Source organism: Anoplopoma fimbria, chromosome 22 (genome assembly GCF_027596085.1).
Source record: "Anoplopoma fimbria isolate UVic2021 breed Golden Eagle Sablefish chromosome 22, Afim_UVic_2022, whole genome shotgun sequence".
NCBI classification, from domain to species: domain Eukaryota; kingdom Metazoa; phylum Chordata; class Actinopteri; order Perciformes; family Anoplopomatidae; genus Anoplopoma; species Anoplopoma fimbria.
Window position 1 is genome coordinate 6,018,074 of NC_072470.1, and position 18,322 is coordinate 6,036,395.

The 18,322-nt window shown below is 42.2% G+C and overlaps 1 protein-coding gene across 1 annotated transcript; it reads right to left on the reverse strand.

Annotated features, from left to right (window-relative positions):
* Positions 1 to 1,255: 1,255 nt before the first annotated feature.
* On the reverse strand, positions 1,256 to 13,797 carry LOC129111574 (semaphorin-5B-like). The gene is made up of 21 exons (XM_054623571.1): positions 13,653 to 13,797; positions 11,551 to 11,650; positions 11,332 to 11,377; positions 11,068 to 11,130; positions 10,851 to 10,949; positions 10,220 to 10,433; positions 9,819 to 10,104; positions 9,163 to 9,298; positions 8,343 to 8,550; positions 7,995 to 8,202; positions 7,124 to 7,241; positions 6,596 to 6,780; positions 6,328 to 6,471; positions 6,108 to 6,255; positions 5,301 to 5,526; positions 4,233 to 4,454; positions 3,974 to 4,144; positions 2,782 to 2,931; positions 2,428 to 2,463; positions 1,507 to 1,718; positions 1,256 to 1,417 (listed from the first exon to the last, which is right to left on the reverse strand). Exons 1-21 carry the CDS (start codon positions 13,795 to 13,797, stop codon positions 1,256 to 1,258), a joined length of 3,279 nt encoding a protein of 1,092 aa, XP_054479546.1.
* Positions 13,798 to 18,322: the final 4,525 nt, after the last annotated feature.

Below are 18,322 nucleotides of genomic sequence, written 5' to 3' on the forward strand. Positions count from 1 at the left end.
TCCTCTTCAGTGTAGTTTTCAACTGTGGATTCTGCTAAACATGAAAATTAAAGCAAATAAGCCAGAAATCTTTAAGTTTGTTTCTTTGCTTCATTCACACACAGAGAGGGATGTAGTGTGGGTTTTTCTTTTTACAATGTGTCTGTTTTTTATCACAGATATCAGTCTTTTGATGTCAATCCCACACTTATGTGTCCCCAATTTTTTTTTTTACAGTATTACTGAGTCCGCTGAACCCACCAGGCTGAGAAGGAGGAAAAGGAAAATCCCCAAAACGTTAGCCAGCGGATGAGTCTCTCCTCAGTCCAGGTACAAACATTGTCTGAGAAGTCTACTGCCCTGAGTCCAAACAGAGCACCTCAGGGTGGGTGAAGCAAGAGGAAGGGGCCACCTGTACTCGAGGTGCTGGTAAATAAAAACACGGAGCGGTAAAGGCTGTCTAGTACCTGGTAGACGCAAGCGCATGCCTCCGAAATTGTCATTGTGGTTTGCACACGGATGCATCCCGAGATTTGACACAACAAGGACTGTGGTTGACCCGACTACACGAAGCTCCTTGCTGATGATTGGCTCATTGTCTGTGCGATCAGTGCTGTCACTTTTTCCTTCTGCCACAATCAAAAGAAGCAACCATTTTTGAAGAATGGGAGAGAACAACATGCCTGCCAGGTTTCTCTGAAGAAAAAAAAACTCCTATTTGGAAAACTTGAAAAGACACTAAAGGTGCGGTCACATTAGCACTAATGTCTATGAATCTTTAAGCCTGCAGAAATAAAACATTGTCCAACTCTATCCTTTAAATATTCCACTACAGGAATACAAACGGCAGCATCAACTTGTGTGACAAAAACCTTTACATTTTTTCATCGCCGTTCCAGCAAAAGTGTCAGCATGCTTTGACGAGGACAAGAACACAATAGCATGTAAGTATAATTGGTTGTATATGGTGCACATGGTGCATGCTCTAAACCTTAAAGTTATTTGCATGCTGAAGCAACTCATGAATGAAAAACTACAAATATGATGTTAGGGAAACAGGTTCTGGAAAGAGATGATGCTGCGGAATTCTTTAAAGAATGTCATTTTTTGTTTCCGTCGGCACCGAAACCAAGACGATCTGCAATCTTACTACGATCTGGACCAACGGGATAATCCATCAAAATCTTGGAGCATTTTTTTGAATGAGGAAACACTTTATGGTGGTGTTTGGGTGAGTGAAGAGGATTGGTTTATGTTTTCAGAGCCTGACCTCCTCTCAGCTGTGCATGTAGGTCCTGCAGGGGGATTCTGGATGGAAGTCGTACTTGCCCAGGCTGGGGGGGTAGTAGGTGGTGGTGAACATGTTGCTGGAGGGCAGCGGGGACGGGAAGTGGTTGCACGTCTCGTCGTTGACGTGGAGATTGTTCTTGTTTAGCGTCTGTCGTGTGGAGACAGAAATAAAGTTTTTGTCCTTAGATAAAGGCCACAGAGTATAGGTACATAATGACACAATTGATGCCAGCCCACCTTAAACTCCATGGGGATGTACTTCTCATTCTTTGGCGTGGCGTTGCCCTGCTTGTTGTAGGTGAGGTGGTTGGGTGTGCTGGGGTGGATGACCGCTGACTCAGCTGACGGCCGGTTCAGTTGGTGGCAGTAGGTGAAGGCCAGTGCTGACAGTAACGCTGCTGCAAAGAAACTGGCTAAGCCCACGGCTACTAACTGGAACAAAGTAAAGGCTGGGAAGAGAATGGAAGAAGGCAAAGAGAGATGATGACACAAATGCAGATCCTCCCTTTAGATTTGTATTTTTTTGGGTACAGTGGACATGGACATTGGTGCTTTTAGGTGGGGGTGGACATTGTCATTCCTCTGGGGACCATGAATATCCCCAGCAAATGGCTTGTACTTTTCAGAGGTGTCAAATTGAGGAAAAAGTTATCATAAACCATGCAACCACACCAAATATCATTGCAGTCCGGCCAGTAAATTATAATATTTCTTGCCTCAGACTAAAGACTCTACTGGCTGTCATTGCCACCCTGAAGAGCAGAAGCCAGTGAGCCAGGAAAGGAGGAACCTCAGTCATACTGGGACTTTATGTTACTGTCTGGCTTCTATAAAACTTTATCAAAACACCAATACCAACCCCCAATCTTCGCTCAATCCCATGTTGCATTGTGAAAAAAAAAAACCTCAAACAAAAGTCACACCAGGTGCAGAAGAAAGCCAATAACTTTTAACTTTCAACATGTAGCAGCATCAAGTTATTATTATTACAGAGCCTTCAATTTTACAAAAGTGACATTGATTTTTGTGGATTCAACAGGGGACTGAAGGCTAAAACTCGGAACAAATCATGTGGGGAATTGAGGAGGTGTGTATGAGCTGGGATCAGGGTATAATCATTTTGGGCAGACTGCAGAGACATCACTTGTTTTCACTCACTTCCACAGATTTGGTCCTCCTGTCCGGGTAAAATAACTGGAGAGAGACAGACAAACCGAAATGAAAAAGAAAAACTGCAATTTAGTGAAAGTAAAATCACTACAGCTCCAAAAGATCAAACAATAAAAAAGACAAAGGCTTCCCTGTTCTCGAGGTAGGCAGGATTCTGACATCTCCATTAATTCATCTTTTTAATTTTCTACACAGAGTGAACAAGTCAGCACTTACTGTGTCTGATTAAGCTTTTTGTATCTGGATTTTTTTTTTCCAGCTTATATCAGCAACAGACTGCAGCAATTTACTACATGCGGCAAATTTGTTCCAGCAATTTAGTTCACAAAAGCATGTGCTTACCTGGCACCTCATGAGGCTGGCAAGGCCTGGACTGGGTGATGTTACCCTGGCAGAGACTGGCCTCGGCCTCCTGGTCCTCACCACAGCGCCGGGTGCGATGCTGCAGACCCTCCTCATCACAGTCCGCCCAGTCTGTCCATTCTCTCCAATCTGAGGGGTACAGAAATAATGAAAGCTTGAGATTTTAAAAAAAAGACACTGGAACACGAATAATAGTTTGCTTTCTGTCAATAAGTATCAATAAATATCTGATTTTTTTGTTAAATCCACATTATGTACAGTAAACAAAGCCTAAATATGACACCATAACTTTTAAAAAAATGCCATACAATCTTAAAAAGACAAATTGTGAAATATAACGTGCATTTAACACTGATGTTTTGGTATCTGCCTTTGTGTCCTAATCTTTTTTTATTCCTGTGTTATAGATGCATCGTCAGCATATCGCTACCAAACATTAAATATCTCCACTCCAAAAGAAAGCCCCCAAAATAAAAAAATATATGTATATTTAACTAGATTGTAACTGAATTACACAACCAGACCCAATCCACGTCTGCTGGCTTTGTAAGAGCTCAGGAACTGTATAAGTGGTTCTTGAGATATCTTGAAACAAAAACAATAAATTCAAGCAGCCACTAGAAGTCCCCTTATCTCCTGTGGAACTGTGTGAACACAGAAACTGTGTGGTCGGTCACCAAGTGTGCAGGTTGAGAAATGTTGGCCGCAGTGCTTTGGTCATCATCAGTCAAACAGCCAGTCACAGTTCAGCCTCCTTGTGTGCCTACAGGGCTTCCTTTGTTTATCGAACTAAAGCTCAGAATAGACGAGAGGTTGATGACACCAATTTGTTTTCCATGTCTTTTTTGTTGAAAGACAAAAGGAATAAAGGTTCATGTCAATGACAACATTCGAGGCAATTTCATTTACAGAGGTTTCTTTTCTGACTTTCATCCAATGCATGCTGGGATAGGCTCCAACAAACTCAACCCAAGTATTGATTCACCACTTGCTTTGTGGATGAGATTTCCCATCAGTGTCTATACAAACCACATTATTCAATCTAGGGAGAAAGGGTCAATTAAGGGAGTGAATTTATGGTGTGAAGATTGCGATAAAGGATTCTGTCGTACTTTACAAAGCAAAACAGAGGAAAAAGAAAGATAATGTGGCTTGAAATATGCTGCTTTACCTTCACAGGCGTGTGTGTTACAGAGCGCCTCCTCAGTGTGCAGGCCTATGCAGATGTCTCCTCCACTGGCAGGTGGTGGGTTGCTGCACGTCCGAGTCCGCTGGTAGTGTCCGCCCCCACAGCTGGACGTGCACTGGGACCAGGAGGACCAGCAGGACCAGGCTCCACTCACTGAAACAAACACGCATGATTAACTTTATTGTACTTGAATGTATCCTGCTATTGCAACTACACTGACCAGCCAGAACCTCCCGGTCACCTGGGCACGGTTGAATGTTGCAGTCCTGATACTCCACCGGGGATCCCACACAGGCGCTGGGGTTCGTCCTGCCCTCTGTGGTTGAGCAGCTACGTTTCCGGGTTCGGAAGCCTCTGGAACACTGCTGAGAACAGCTGGACCACGTTTCCCACAATCCCCAACGCACACCTTTCGGCTGGGACAGAGTTTGCCCGCTAGTCTTCACCAAGTCTTCAACCAGAGCTGGAAAAACAAAGAACATTTACTTCAATCAAAATGCCTTTAAAATGAACCTTTATTATGGATTTAAAAAAAAAAGCCTTTCAAATAATAACGGTTGCACTGTAGCAATGAGAAAGACAGAAGGAAGAGTTTTCATGAATGTTGATTCCAACATCTTTTGATCGACGCTGCTGAATGAAGGAATGGTTAAAAAAAAATCTAAACTTAAAAAGTTCTGACATAAACCATGATTTTATGTTTTTATTGCCATACTCAGCAGTCAGACACCTTGTTATGAAATATTAAAAAGTGAGGTGTAATCTGGGCCAAAAAAAAAAACTGAACTAGCTTTCCGTTACACCTGCCACACACACATATGCATCCAGAATCAGAAGTGATTTACATATGAATGAGGAAATCTTCCTGAGGCTTTCAGTGGGGACAGCAGATATATGATGGATTTTTCACCTCGTCAGCTACCTATTTTGGATTAAATACCTCAACTGACATGATTTTGTATCTTTTGTTTTTGTATGAAAAAAGATTTGTTGAAGGGGAAAGGAAAGGAAAAGCCATGGAAACGTGTTTTCCCATGATGGTTCAATGCTGATTGATGTCTGCATACAGTTTGGCTTCATCCTGCTTTTGATGGGACCAGCTGTGTTTATTGTGTCAAACTTGGAGCTCTGCCACCAGCAGCACTCTTTAAAGCCCAATCAGATGCAGCTCTGCTCAGTGGGTTTTAGTATATTTCGACTGCTCTGTAGAGCAAGCTTAATTTTGTTTGAGAATGGTATAATCCCAAAATCTAGAGTATCTTTATCTAAGGTTTCCACTACATGTTTGCTGTTCATTCCCAGTACTCACAGTCAGTCTGGCAGGCTCCAGACCCATCATTGGGGCAGAACCGGGTCTCCATCTTCTTCTTGCCCAGCTGGAGCTGCTGGGGGTCTGGGAGCAGCGCCCGGCACGTGTACCTGAACCTCTGCTCTTGTCTGGACCCGTCTTGACTGACGTTGACCGGCATCCAGGGGGTCCAGGGGGTGTTGCGGCGCACCTCAGGGCAGGCCTCCAGGTTACAGGCCTTATACTCCTGGAGAACAGGAAGGAGGAAGCGTATAAACATTAATGCAGATGAAACAGCTATTTCTTTCTATTCTACTGCAGGTTTTCCTCATCTCCACAGAATTAGTTGAAAGGTTCAATTGCCACGGCACAAAATAATTGGTTATAAAATATGTGAGAGAAAAAAGGAATAATCCCATAATCCATCTGGTTACAATTTACTGGGCACATTCATGCTTTTAAGGGGATTAATCTTTGATTTTAATAACCCAATAATCCGTCCTCTTGCAACTAAAGCATCTATTAATCCAAATACAACTAAACTAAATATTTTCTACTCTGCAGAGAAACATGAATGAGAAGTGCGATTGCTTTAAATAGATGTGACTAAACTAATTTATCCTGTTTGAAAAGACCATGACCAATCAGTGACAGAAACGGAAGAAAATATTTAAACACATTTATTTTACAGAATATACTGAAATATTGAATGTAGATCAACCATATGGGCTGGTCACTCTTTAAGCTTTCTTTATAGCTGGAACAATTCATTGAATGTGGCTTGTACACCTTTAACCTAATTTATTTAATAAACAAGGACTACAGTACCAGGGAACATCCAGGACAGCTGTTTCCATTCTCACAGGTCCTGGTCCTGGAGTGGACCCCCCCTCCACATTCAGCACTGCAGTGAGCCCAGGGGCCCCAAGCTGTCCAGGACACTGGCAGGGGACAGGGCTTCTTCTCATTGCACAACCTGGAAACATCGACACTGTGGTCACTCCTATCCAAAGTGCTGATGTTCGAACTCTGTCGTGTTCCTACTCACCTCTCCTCTCGACCCTGGCCCACACAGATTCGACCACCGTGGCGAGGCGACGGGTTGTTGCAGGACCGCTGCCTCACTTCAAATCCGATACCGCAACTGCTGCTGCACTGGCCCCATGAAGACCAGGGGGTCCAGCCGCCATTCCTGGGGAACAGAATGGTGAGGTACTTAAATGATAAAGAAGAATGGTTGTATTGAAATGTAACTAATTCCAGATTTAGATCAGCAGTTTAGAGTAACTGATCTGTGACGTGATGAAGATCTGCACCTGGAACAGTTTGCCACCTGGATGGTTGGGCCTTTACATTCGACCCCGCCACACCGAGCAAGAGGTCCGTCGCACGAGCGGGACCGACACACACAGCTGCTGATGGAGCCCTCGCCGTCATCGTGGTTACAGGGTTGCCATGGCGCCCACGTACCAAAACCGCCATCCTGTGTGAGGTTCCTCACCTCCAGAGACAATTTAAGGGGATTAAAGTCCACGCCGTGTGCACATGAACAAGTCATTTGACTAAAACTCACCAAATCCACAGCTTGATTGCCTGTAATTGTAAATATGACCCTAATATTATTACTAAATATGCAGCTTTGTGATTAACAATGATAATTAATGAAATGTGAAATTAATTGTAGATTCTAAGATTGCAAACAATATAGTTTTTGGGTCAAAGAGGAAGGAATGTTATTTGGACATTTCTCACAGAGGAACTTCCCCTGAACAAATCATAGCAAGCTAATGATTTATTTACAGTAAATACCAATACTCCAGACTAACTGTGTTTGTGTGTCTTACTGGGCACTCAGTGATGTTTTGGGTCCACTGGTTCATGTTGGAGCTCTCCTCGATGGTGGTGCAGCGCTTCTGCTTGTGATCCCAGCCACAGTAAGGGTCCCGAGCTTCCATGCACTGACTGACATGAGTGCAGACAACTAGTCAGTCATTGTTGCAGAGTTTTCTCTGCAATGTAGTCTGCACATTTCTACAATAGACAGTCAGCAGGAGGTTTTAAGATGGTAATTGCTTTCTCTGTATGAAAGGAATTCTATTGTGTTTCAAATGGAGCACTGCTGGAAGGAGTGATTCTGAGACGTCATACGATATTCTGTAAGGTTGTCAATAAATTCATGCCCACTTATGTAATGTCTGCTCTGATTCTTGCCAAAAACTGGACTGACAGTTCAGGAGCAGATTCTTAACAGGGGGAAATAAACTGGGCTCTTAACATAATCATCTTTGTCAGCGTTTATTCCGGGCCTTTCAGACTTGGCCACCAACACGTGTTTGTCTCTTTAATGGCACAAAGTTCATTAATCTTTTTAAGTATTTTTCAAGTTGAGTTCGTAAATTTGCCAGCTGCAACAGCTGCAAACCTTCAAACTGAGTAGGATTCCAGATTTAATAAGACTGTAAAATTTACGTAATGGTCCACTGCAGAAATTGGATTTCAATTTGCTTTATACTTTAAATATTCAAATAAATTGTATCTTTGCTGTTAAAATCCTAGGTCATTTGTTTCCTTTTATTCTGAACAACATTAAAACAAAACTAAAGTCTGTAAATCTGTAAATCATCATTATCTGAAAGCCTGCAGTCTGAAAGAGAAATCGCTTGGAAGCTGAAATCATATGTGACGCTGCAGTTTTGAGGGTCTATTGGATCATACCTCTCAGATGGATAGCTGGAGCAGCGCTCCAATGGGATCTTCACCAGTCTGTCATCAAGCCCAACAATCAAAGATCTGTCATTGTGAAGGATTTGCAGGCTCTTAATTGGTCCAATTTGCCCCTGAGGGAGGAGCCTGAGCTCCTCCAGGTAGCAGCCTTGGAGGTTTTTATTGGTTGTGGAGAGAGCCTTCAGGATGGTGCCGTATTCTGATTGGACAAGATTAAAAAGGAGGACGTTTTAGAATTAAATGATCTACTCTCCATCTAATTTACTACTATTCATTTTAAATCAGTAAGACAATTCTCTTTTTTAAATTTTCCCCTTGTTGTCCACCATCCCTTCTCACCGGTGCCGATGTACATGACGTGGTAGAGGGCGTCTCGGCCCTGAACGATGTCCACCACCAGCTTGGAGAAGCGCAGGTTGTCCTGGGTGAACAGAGGGTTGATGGTGATGGGCTGCACCACGTCATTCATGAGGAAGAGTCGCTGGGCGTCCTGGAGGCTGCGCTCTGTCAGGTTCCCACCGGGGCCCCCCTCCTCCAGAGTACCACACTGAGGGACGAGAGTCACGTGTTAAGAACGCAGGCTGGTGGTTTTCAAAACATGCTTTTGAGTCTGCAGGTTTAACAAAACACTTCAGAAGCTAATTTTAGAGCACAAGAACAAGCTAGAAACACTGCGGTGTAACTGAGATCATAAATGGATGTATTTGAAATATGTGCCTTGTATTTGTAGTCAAGCTTTCTACCATGAGAAACATCATTATGAGTGGCAGAAGGCCATTACCGACAGTGTTAGTATATTTTAAATACATGCGAATCTGAAATAAATCAAATAAAAAACTACTGCATATGCAATGCAGAGATTACATCAACTGAAATGTCACTGCAATGTCTCTGCAGCCAAATTTTGGCAGCAATTTCTATATGATTTGGGAAAAATGCCAAGTACTTATTGTTGGAGGAATATTTGATGGAGCTGAGCTAGAATATTCTGTGTGCTGCAATAAGATATCTCTACACTCAGCACACCAAGATGAAGAAATGAAGAAATGTCAGGGAAGGTTAGGAAATAATGGAAGGACACAACTTTCACATCTATCATCATCAAGTTGTCAGAGGAGAATAGCTATGTGGATCGAGTTCACCTGACTGTGTGAATTACCTGAAAATTGGGTATGGGGTTCGGGGTGGAGAGCCAGGCCGTGCGGGGGTTCTCCTGGTAGCGGAAGGGTCCATTGAAGGCCTGGGTGATGGAGCTCAGATTGAAGGCACAGACAGCAGAGGCTGATATGCTGTTTCTGAAGGAGGGGAGGACGTGATCACAGTCAGATCTCAGCAATTCGGTGAGGAAAAAAATCAAGATTGAAAGAAAGGAAATTGGCTCATAACCCTAGATATCAGGCATAAAAGGTATAACAAATAAATGAAAAAGAAATATTTCTTGCTCCATACTTCCACTTCACAATATCTAACAGGAAAACACAGTACAAATAACACTATTTATGTATGAAAATGATGCCTTGTTATAGATTAAACTATCCAACCAGCTCATTCATAAAAATGCTGCTTACAAATGAATGCATTATGAATAATATTCCAGTTATATAATATATAATAACATTGTAGAGAGATCATTCTATCATCATAGAAAAAAAAGTTATCAAACCAAGGTGGAAAATACCATACAACAGATTTGAACCAAGGGACATTGTGAAATGAGAACAAAAGCAATTTTTGTCAAACAATTGTTGTATCAGTTAAACTCTAGTATATAGAAGAGGATTTTGTTTAATCGTGTTGTTAATGAACGTTACTCACACATTGGTGGTGAAGATGCCGTAGATCAGGTCCTGCTCTGGTAAGTAAAACGTGCTCTGCAGCTCGTTGTAGTAAAAGGGGATTTCTCCCGAGCGTGAGCAGTTGAGTCGGGCCTTCATGAAGGTGGTCCAGGTGTCCTCCAACAGGAAACGTCCACCCATGTCGTTCTTACAGACCCGGGCCACGCGAGAGAACACTATCTTGCCACAGTCGTTTTCAACAGCGGTTTCTCTCAGGAAGAAGTAGGCGAAGCGTCCGATCTCATAAACGGACACGAAATGAGGCTCTAAAAGACAAATGAGAGGAGGAAAGAAAAGATGTGGAAGATAGGAAACCATAAACAGAGACATAAGTAGATATGAGATGAAAAACAGGACTAATCAGTGTGGTGATTTGTTTACCGTTGAGCCACTTGGAGTTGTACTGGGCGGTGCGCAGTGGCGGCAGGTTCCCCAGACTCCTGTAGATGACGGGGTCACGTCCCGAGAAGTCGATCACCGTGGCGGCATACAGCTCCCCTTTCTCCGTCACCATGGCGGTGGAGTTGTGGCGCGGGTCATATGGACATCGGGCAACACCGTTCACTGTGTCCAACACCTGACTGAAGTTACCAATCTGAAGATAAACAGGTGTGACATTAATTTACTTAATGTTTGTGGTGGTGAGGGATGTCTTCATAAAATATTATTTATATTAATACTTTTCAGGATTATAAAGCCAATACATTGCTAAGAAGAACAACCCTTAACAGGGCTGAAATGATGATTAAATTAATGAATCATTCCAGAAAGTTAAACAATTAATAAAGTTAAGTCTTCTATAGTCTAATTGACAGATTCATAAAAAATAAATTATTCTTTCCACTCTTAAAAGTAGTATTTAAAGACTTTCAGACATTAATTTCAGTGTGTTACAAAAATGTATTTGCAGCGACTTCAAATTTTCCTGAGCTACTGTGGTGATTAAGTTTTGAGAAGTACTTCATTTTTTTACAAATTTTGATGGTGGATGATGATAAGCTGTTGTACCGACCTGCCTGGTTATGCAGACTGGGGTGAAAGCATTGGTCCCACACGTAAAGAGCGTCCTCCCACTTATCAACAGCACCCGGATGTAGTTCTGACACTCCTCCTGCAGACAAACACAGCACAACTCTCAGGTCGTCAATAAAATGTGAAAAGTGTAATCTGAGACTACATTTTGAAAAGAGTCATTAGAGACGTCCGTGTTATATGAAAAAACAAACTACCTCAGTCTTCCCCTTGCTCTGACAAGAGCGCTTTGTGTCTTCATCGGGGGCCCATTCTGTCGCCTGGGGGACAAAACAACAAATATTTCTGTTTGTTAACTTTTCAATAATGATGTGTTTTCAAAATGTAAATAGTTTCTAAAAAAAAAAAAAATGTTTTAAGGAAACCATATATGATTTAATTCATTTTAATCCATTTAAAATGTGAAATATGAATTGAACTAACAACATGTCACATCTCTCTAACATACGCTCTGACGTTACCTGTATGAGCGAGGCGTTGCTCAAACTCAGTCTGAAGATGAAATTTCTGAAAAAGAGATATTTTTTATGTCAAGCAGCGGACGCACACACACTGCAGAGGGTTTAATATGCAAGTTCAAAGAAAGTAAATGATCAACCATATCATATACATTGCATTTTGGCAACATGTGTTGACTGGATGTGCTGTTTGACTTTGTTCTGTTTTAAGTTGTTTGTCACCTTGCTCCCACAATGAGCTGGTTTCTGCTCAGGTCCAGAGCCAGCTGGGAGAAATCCTTCACTCCCGGATGGGAGAACTCTGACATCCACGGCCTCAACGCTGGACAGAAGAACAACAACGGGATCAGGAGACACGGTAGTGCAGAGCTACTATAATATGAAGTGCGTGGGAACCCTTCTCCACCAAATGCTACCTGGCTCACAGTTAAGCTCTCAGTGTTTTTACTGATGTGTCACATTTCTCTCCAGTGAATCACCTGATTCCCGTAGTCCGACAGCTCTGAAACCTCCCATGAGCCTTTTTAACCTCACAGTCCAGAGCTTCAACTTTACAGACAAAAAAATGTGGATTTGATTAAAAAAACTGGGCAGAATATAATTGGAGTCAGGAGGTCTGGTGGCAAAAATGTATCAAGACGAGACGCTTGCAAACATCCGCCAAAGAATCCCAAAATACAACAATTTATGGCTAAATAGAGACTAGAGAGATAGAGATTTTTTTCAGTGATTTTATTTTATTGTGGACATAAGAAAATGTATACGAAACACACTCTTATTGCGGTACATTTTATACCAATTAATTCACCGTACTTTTATTTGCCAGGCTTTATTTATTTATTACTCTATTTATTTACCTTGCAAAGCACGTTGTGAGTCTGTTTGTGAAAGGCGCTGCATAAATAAAGCGTAATATTGTAATAAATTAAATTAAATGGTCTTGATTTTAAACCTTTACCCAGGCAGGATGGCTGATAACCTAAAGCTGAACAATAAACAAGCCACTGGCTGTTTTTCACCATCTTTGGTTAGAGTGAATGAACCACATTAAGTGCAGCAAACGAATCCTTCCCACAGGGTTTCAGAGCAAACGACTGGTGTCTAAATGAATGCTGGTTGCTTTTATCCGACGGCCCAGCTTGTGGGACAAATGTATCCAAAACAATAACAGCACGGTTTGCCAGTCGAACACTTTGAGCTGAATGGAAGCCGACATCCTGTCAAAAATGATATCATCAAAGGCCCTTTCACAGTTGTTGGACAGCTTAAGAAGAACATTTAATGAGGCCGTACTGTAGACATTCAAAACATTTATTCGTTTCATATAACCCTAATGCACACGATAAAAGCTTTTAACACCGCCGCACTGTTATTATCTCTATTTTAAACTCAAGCTCCCGACTTCCTCTTTTCTTTTTTATTCATTTCATGTAGAACACGAAGGAAAATCTTGAGGTGACTACTGTTTCTAGATGGTTATTCGGAAAAAAAACGGGAACTATCATTCTTGTGTGCGAGCATTGAAAGAGGCCGAACAATACAGCATGAGTACAAACATCACTTCATCGACCGTGATGTGCACATGCCTGTGTGCATCCATGCACGCACGCACATTTACAAACACAACATTTTAGACCAGCTCAACAACATAATGTGGAGCTTTAAGAACTGAGAGCTCTGGAAGAAAATTAGAGACTTTCTTCTACAGGAGGCTTCTATACATTGAAAACACTTTTAGCACTTGTTCCTGCATAATACTGCATTTTCTCCGCTGGATAGGCTATTATATTTAAAGTCATGTTGACTGGTCTGTAATGTGATTTAATGTATATATATATAGAATATAACAATATGATACAGCAGATGTTGTCGTTAAGTTTTTTTTATAATCGCATAAAACCTTTTATGAGCTGATTTTTATTGCAGGTTCTATAAATCAGATATAAACCAGATCAGTCCTGTTTTTTTTACAATTGTTTAACAAGCCAACTAATTTAAATTATTTTGTAACTAAAATATATATTGGGTGGAATGCTTACTAATTATCTTCCAGACCGACGGAGTAAGATTAGGCTGGATTTCGAGCTGCTGCAGCAGCAAAAATCTAGTTGGAGATAAACCAAAGATCGCCTTTTAATCTGTTATCTTCAGTGGATGTTAGGCAACATGACCAAGGACATGTGACCCCACCTGTGAAATAAATTCATAGTATGCTGTGTGAACCGATCAGGACCGAGGCTTTGACTGGTGTTTGCTCTAGCGGACAAAAGTGAACCCGCTTTGTATAACTGCAGGAAAAGAGGGGCCGGCATTGATCCACTCACCTTGGTAAGAGACAACAGGATGTTCCTTTCTGCTACAGTCTGCCGGTTTGATGTGAGGCTGCTGGGACAGACACACGGACGAACAGAGGACCAGCACGAGGCCACAGGGGGAGAGGGCCCACGCCCCCCACCCTGACGTAACCATAGTTACAACCACATCCAGTCTTCTTTCAGGTCCTCAGGAAACACCTGGTGGAAGGAGGAGGAGGAGGAGAGGTCTGTCAATTTAAACACACGGTCAACAAAAATCAAATACATATCAATATATCTGTATTAGATTTTCAACATCCATTTAACAATACTTTACAGTTCTGCACACCCTCTCCTCAGCCTCTGTCCGCCTGTCCATCCATCTAGATTAGTTTTGCCAGCCCCCACCCCCACCCCCCCCCCCCGGCCCAGCGATGCCTCTGCTGGCTCTGTCTGTCTGCTCTGGGTGTCCAGGCCCTCAGTGTGTCAGCGGGACTCGGTCATGGCTAATTCACCTCAAAAAGAGCCAGAGCCGGCAATCTCTCTAATGCCGACTCTCAGACCGAGGGTGCCATCGACGGGGATCTTTTTCTGACTGAGGAGACCTTTTCAAAGACGAGACTGGGCCCAGAGCCAAACGGGGGGGGGAGTGAACTTTGAACTGGGAGCCACATGAAGGGGTCTTTGTGTCAACATCAAAATCCATTTATGCGATATCAAATCTGCTCAAAGATGGTGATGATCTGATGTTAATGACCACAGGACAAGAGTGAGAAATGGAAACCTGCAGAGAAGAGCTGAGAAAGCAATCTGAGGAGTTCCCTCAGCGATGCCAAATAACTCCAACAATGAGGCCGACAGGTAGAAGACAGCTGACAAACGGAGCTCTTTTCTCACCACTGTGTGAACATACGGACATCCAGGTCAAGAGGACGACGCCAACTTTACTGTTACAGCATTTTACAGTTATTTTTAGTATGAGATACATACAGACGGTTGTGACACTCCCAATTCCAGGATTGAAAAATGCCTTCTTAATAAAGCAATCTTATAAATAAATAAAAACTTAAGAGAAAAGGTTTTAGAGAACACTACTAATTATAGAGCTAGCGATTAATGAGAAAATATTTCATTTCCAAAAGAAAAGAATTCAAGGTGCATATGAAAACAGTTGTATAAAGTATTTTGTGGCTCTAGAGAGAGCTGTGTAAAGTCTGATAAATTGCCTCAAGTGATGTCACTTGAGTCAGCTTCAGTTGGAGATGAAAACTACAAGTTTGAAAATTAAATTGAAATCTGGGTATGTGGAGTTAGAAAAAAGTGAGCTCATCTCCGTTAGAGACTAGCGGGTCCAGGCTACATTAGTCCCTACTGGGCTAACACACCTGAATCTCTATCGGCAGTTGTGTTGCGTTGTGGGTAATGTAGGCAAGGGAGATGCCTGGAATTTAAAAAAGACAATAGCTCAGATCCTGCTGCTTTAATATTTATCCTTTTTTCAAACTGTTCATCATGAGTCCTATTTTCCTTCCTATAGCAAGTTGTCATGTCAGTCAAAGCATAAAACAGTTGAACTGAAAAAAAAATAAAATAAAATGAAGTTCTTCTCCAATACAGTTTAGCCGGTTTGTTAAGCTTCGCGCACTCTGCTCTGACCCTCCGGCTGGTTTCATTGCAGCTCTGGAGAATGGAGGCGGTGAATGTCTGCCTGTCTGCTGCTCACCAGGAGGACTGAATGTGTGTGGAGGCAGAGGTTTCCCAACCTGCTGGGTCTCACATTGCTGCTTAATGAAGCGACAGCGGCAGAGCCTTCACCGCTGGCCTCGCTTTTGTTATGTGGCCGTTCTCCTCTCGCGGTGCAAAAGGCTGGCCAGAGAGAGAGGCCTAGTGTTCTGGGACTTGTCTATTCAGCACAATGAGGGGGGGAGCAGCGGCAAACGTCAGTCAGATTCATCAGGGGCGCGAGGAAATGCTCGGATGCAGATTCTCACTCTGTGGTGTCAGCCCCGAGATCGCAGTCATAGTTAAAAGACACCAACATTGGCCCGGTTTACACCTGGCAACAACAAGCATCTTGGGTGATCTCAAGTGAACAACTCAAAGTACCAAGATGTTTGATCCACTCTTGATATAATCATAGTCATTTTCTAAAATTTTCAGATGTTGTGTTCAAAGCCAGCTTACGCAATTTGAGAAAACACTGGAGGACAGAATAAACATGGTCATATGCAGGTTTTGCAGCGCTACTTTATACCCGATTTTGTTTACGAGAGAGGAGAGCCATTATACAATTTGCCATAAGAGGTGGTGGCTAAACAGGAAAATGTATTTTATATATAAAATTATATGGAAAAGCAGGAAGAGAAAAGGCGGGCAAAGCCTGTGAGCTCTGTGTCAGAACATTCATTCATTTATTCATGTAGCTGCCAGGGTTGGAAAAACACCATAAAAGCCTTAACAACCTGTGAGGAGATTAGAAATACAGAGTCTGTGATTCATGTGACCCGTATGTGTTGGGACTGTGGGAGGAAAACCACGGGAACACGATCGGAACATGTGACCTCCACACAGAGAGGCACACTGCCAAGACTTTAACCCTCTTACAGCTGCCGTGCATAAAGTTTAAGACTCTGTTTTAGTTAAATATGACAGGTGTGGACTTTATATCTTAGCATCTATTGCAGCTTTGTTTGCTTTGTGTTTAATGTCCCACACTAGTGTCTATCGTTCCTCTGTGAGAGTGAAAGCTCACTCAAACATCACGCCTTTCAGTTAGATTTTGGGAACAGGAACCGGATTAATGGTTACAATCCTCCGACTACAAATCTTCAGAATGTCTTCCAGAAGCTGGAAACAAATCACTCTGACATTGAAAATGTGTTGTGCTGACCAAAGCAAAGATTTTAATTAGCCCCTAGGTCATGAAATAATGTGTCCCTACTCTGCAGACTTGTGGAGATCCTGCAACAAAAACAGCTCACTTCTAACTTCTTCTTTAAAACCTCTGCCCATACATAGATAGTTTGACCTCTTAGTTCACTTTGACATTTAAACTTCAGTTAAATATACAAGCCCTATATGATAAAAAAAGGTCAAAATATTCTCCCTGTGCGCCAGTATAGAGTTTATTAAATTGTCTTTTACTATTTCTCACAATCCAGACTTTAACCTGACTGATACTAGATTTAAATCGGGCCTTTTCGACTTGTGGCACCTTAATAAGAAGCTACATTTACATGTGACCTCTTGTCACAGGTTGAATATATCTATTGGCCAGTTCAACCAAAAAGTGATTTTCTTTCTTAGATTGATTTATTTAGGTATTTTGTTCACGGCCTGTAGATGATGAAATGATCCTGCAATTCACGAGCAAAAAGCAAAGAATAAAATAATAAAATAAAGTAATCAATAAAAAATAATTAAGAATCTCACGGCCCATACTGTACGCTAGTGTAAAGCAGAACTAGCCGCAGCCTCCAGAGTCTCCGGTGTAAATGCTGTGACACATTAACAAGTGTATTGGACAGCGTTGCAGTGTTCCTGCAGCACTTCATCACAGTGGTATCAAGTTTACGCACTGCAGGGGTTTTCCACAAACTCTGCATTGTGTAGCCAGTTTTTGATCTTTAGAGTTTGGAGGAAATATTGAAAAATATCTCTCTTTTTGCGTCCGCAAGCTTGATACAGTTACTAATCTTAAAATGTTAAAGCACGCTCACAAAATCAAGGTAACAGAGTTTTTTTGTTTTTTGTGAGCCTCCCTTCTTTAATTCAAGAACTTTCTATTCAGGCACTCTCGGCTTTGTCTTCAGACAAACTGAAGCAGTGGATGGGAGCAGCCCTCCCATGGTGTGTGTGTCACTTGGATACCTTCAACCCACTGCTTATATATGAATGAGTTGATGCGATGGAGTGGAGAGTAAAGCATGGCTGAGCCTCTTTTGTGGCCACGTGACAATTTAGCTTCCTAAAAGTTTGGATACGCCAACAGGGCGGCCGTACTGACACTGTGAAGGTGTTGTTTCTCATTCTGTCAGGATGAGTAAAACCTCTTCGGTCATTTCTTACAAAACAGCTATTATAGGGAATTATATGTCGTTATCTGACAACAAAAAACCCACAAAGACCTTGAAAAAGCTCGATAACACCTCCAGCGGGATTACACCGGCTACAAAATGAGCACGCTGAGCCACAGGGTTGTTTGTTAATTGAGCTTCATTAAAATCCTGACAAATCCTCTTTACCGAGGTGATATATGACAGGGAAATTAATTACACGTAATTATTTCCTCATTCAGAAGCTGCGTAATTTGTTCCTCCGTGGCATCAAAAATAAAAGGAGTGAGTCCAGCGTTTGACCTTTGTGTATCAGCCTCTTGTCTCGACTCTCTTGTAACTGGACTTCATCCAAATATCATTAAAAGAAACAGTGAATCCCCCCCCCACACACACACACACACACACACACTCCCTACAGCAAAGAACCTGCTCCAAACTCCAAATTCCTCATTAAATAAAAGGAGGCTCACAAAACAACAGCTGCTCCTGAAAGCTAATCTCTCAAAAAAATCTCTCTCCGGCTGATACAGCAGCAGCTCATACTTCACAGCAGCCCTCGCCTTTAAAATTGTAATATTAATGACCGGTGAAGTCAGCTCGGTTGGAGCAAACGGACACTGAGAGGGCACCCAAAGTCTCTCC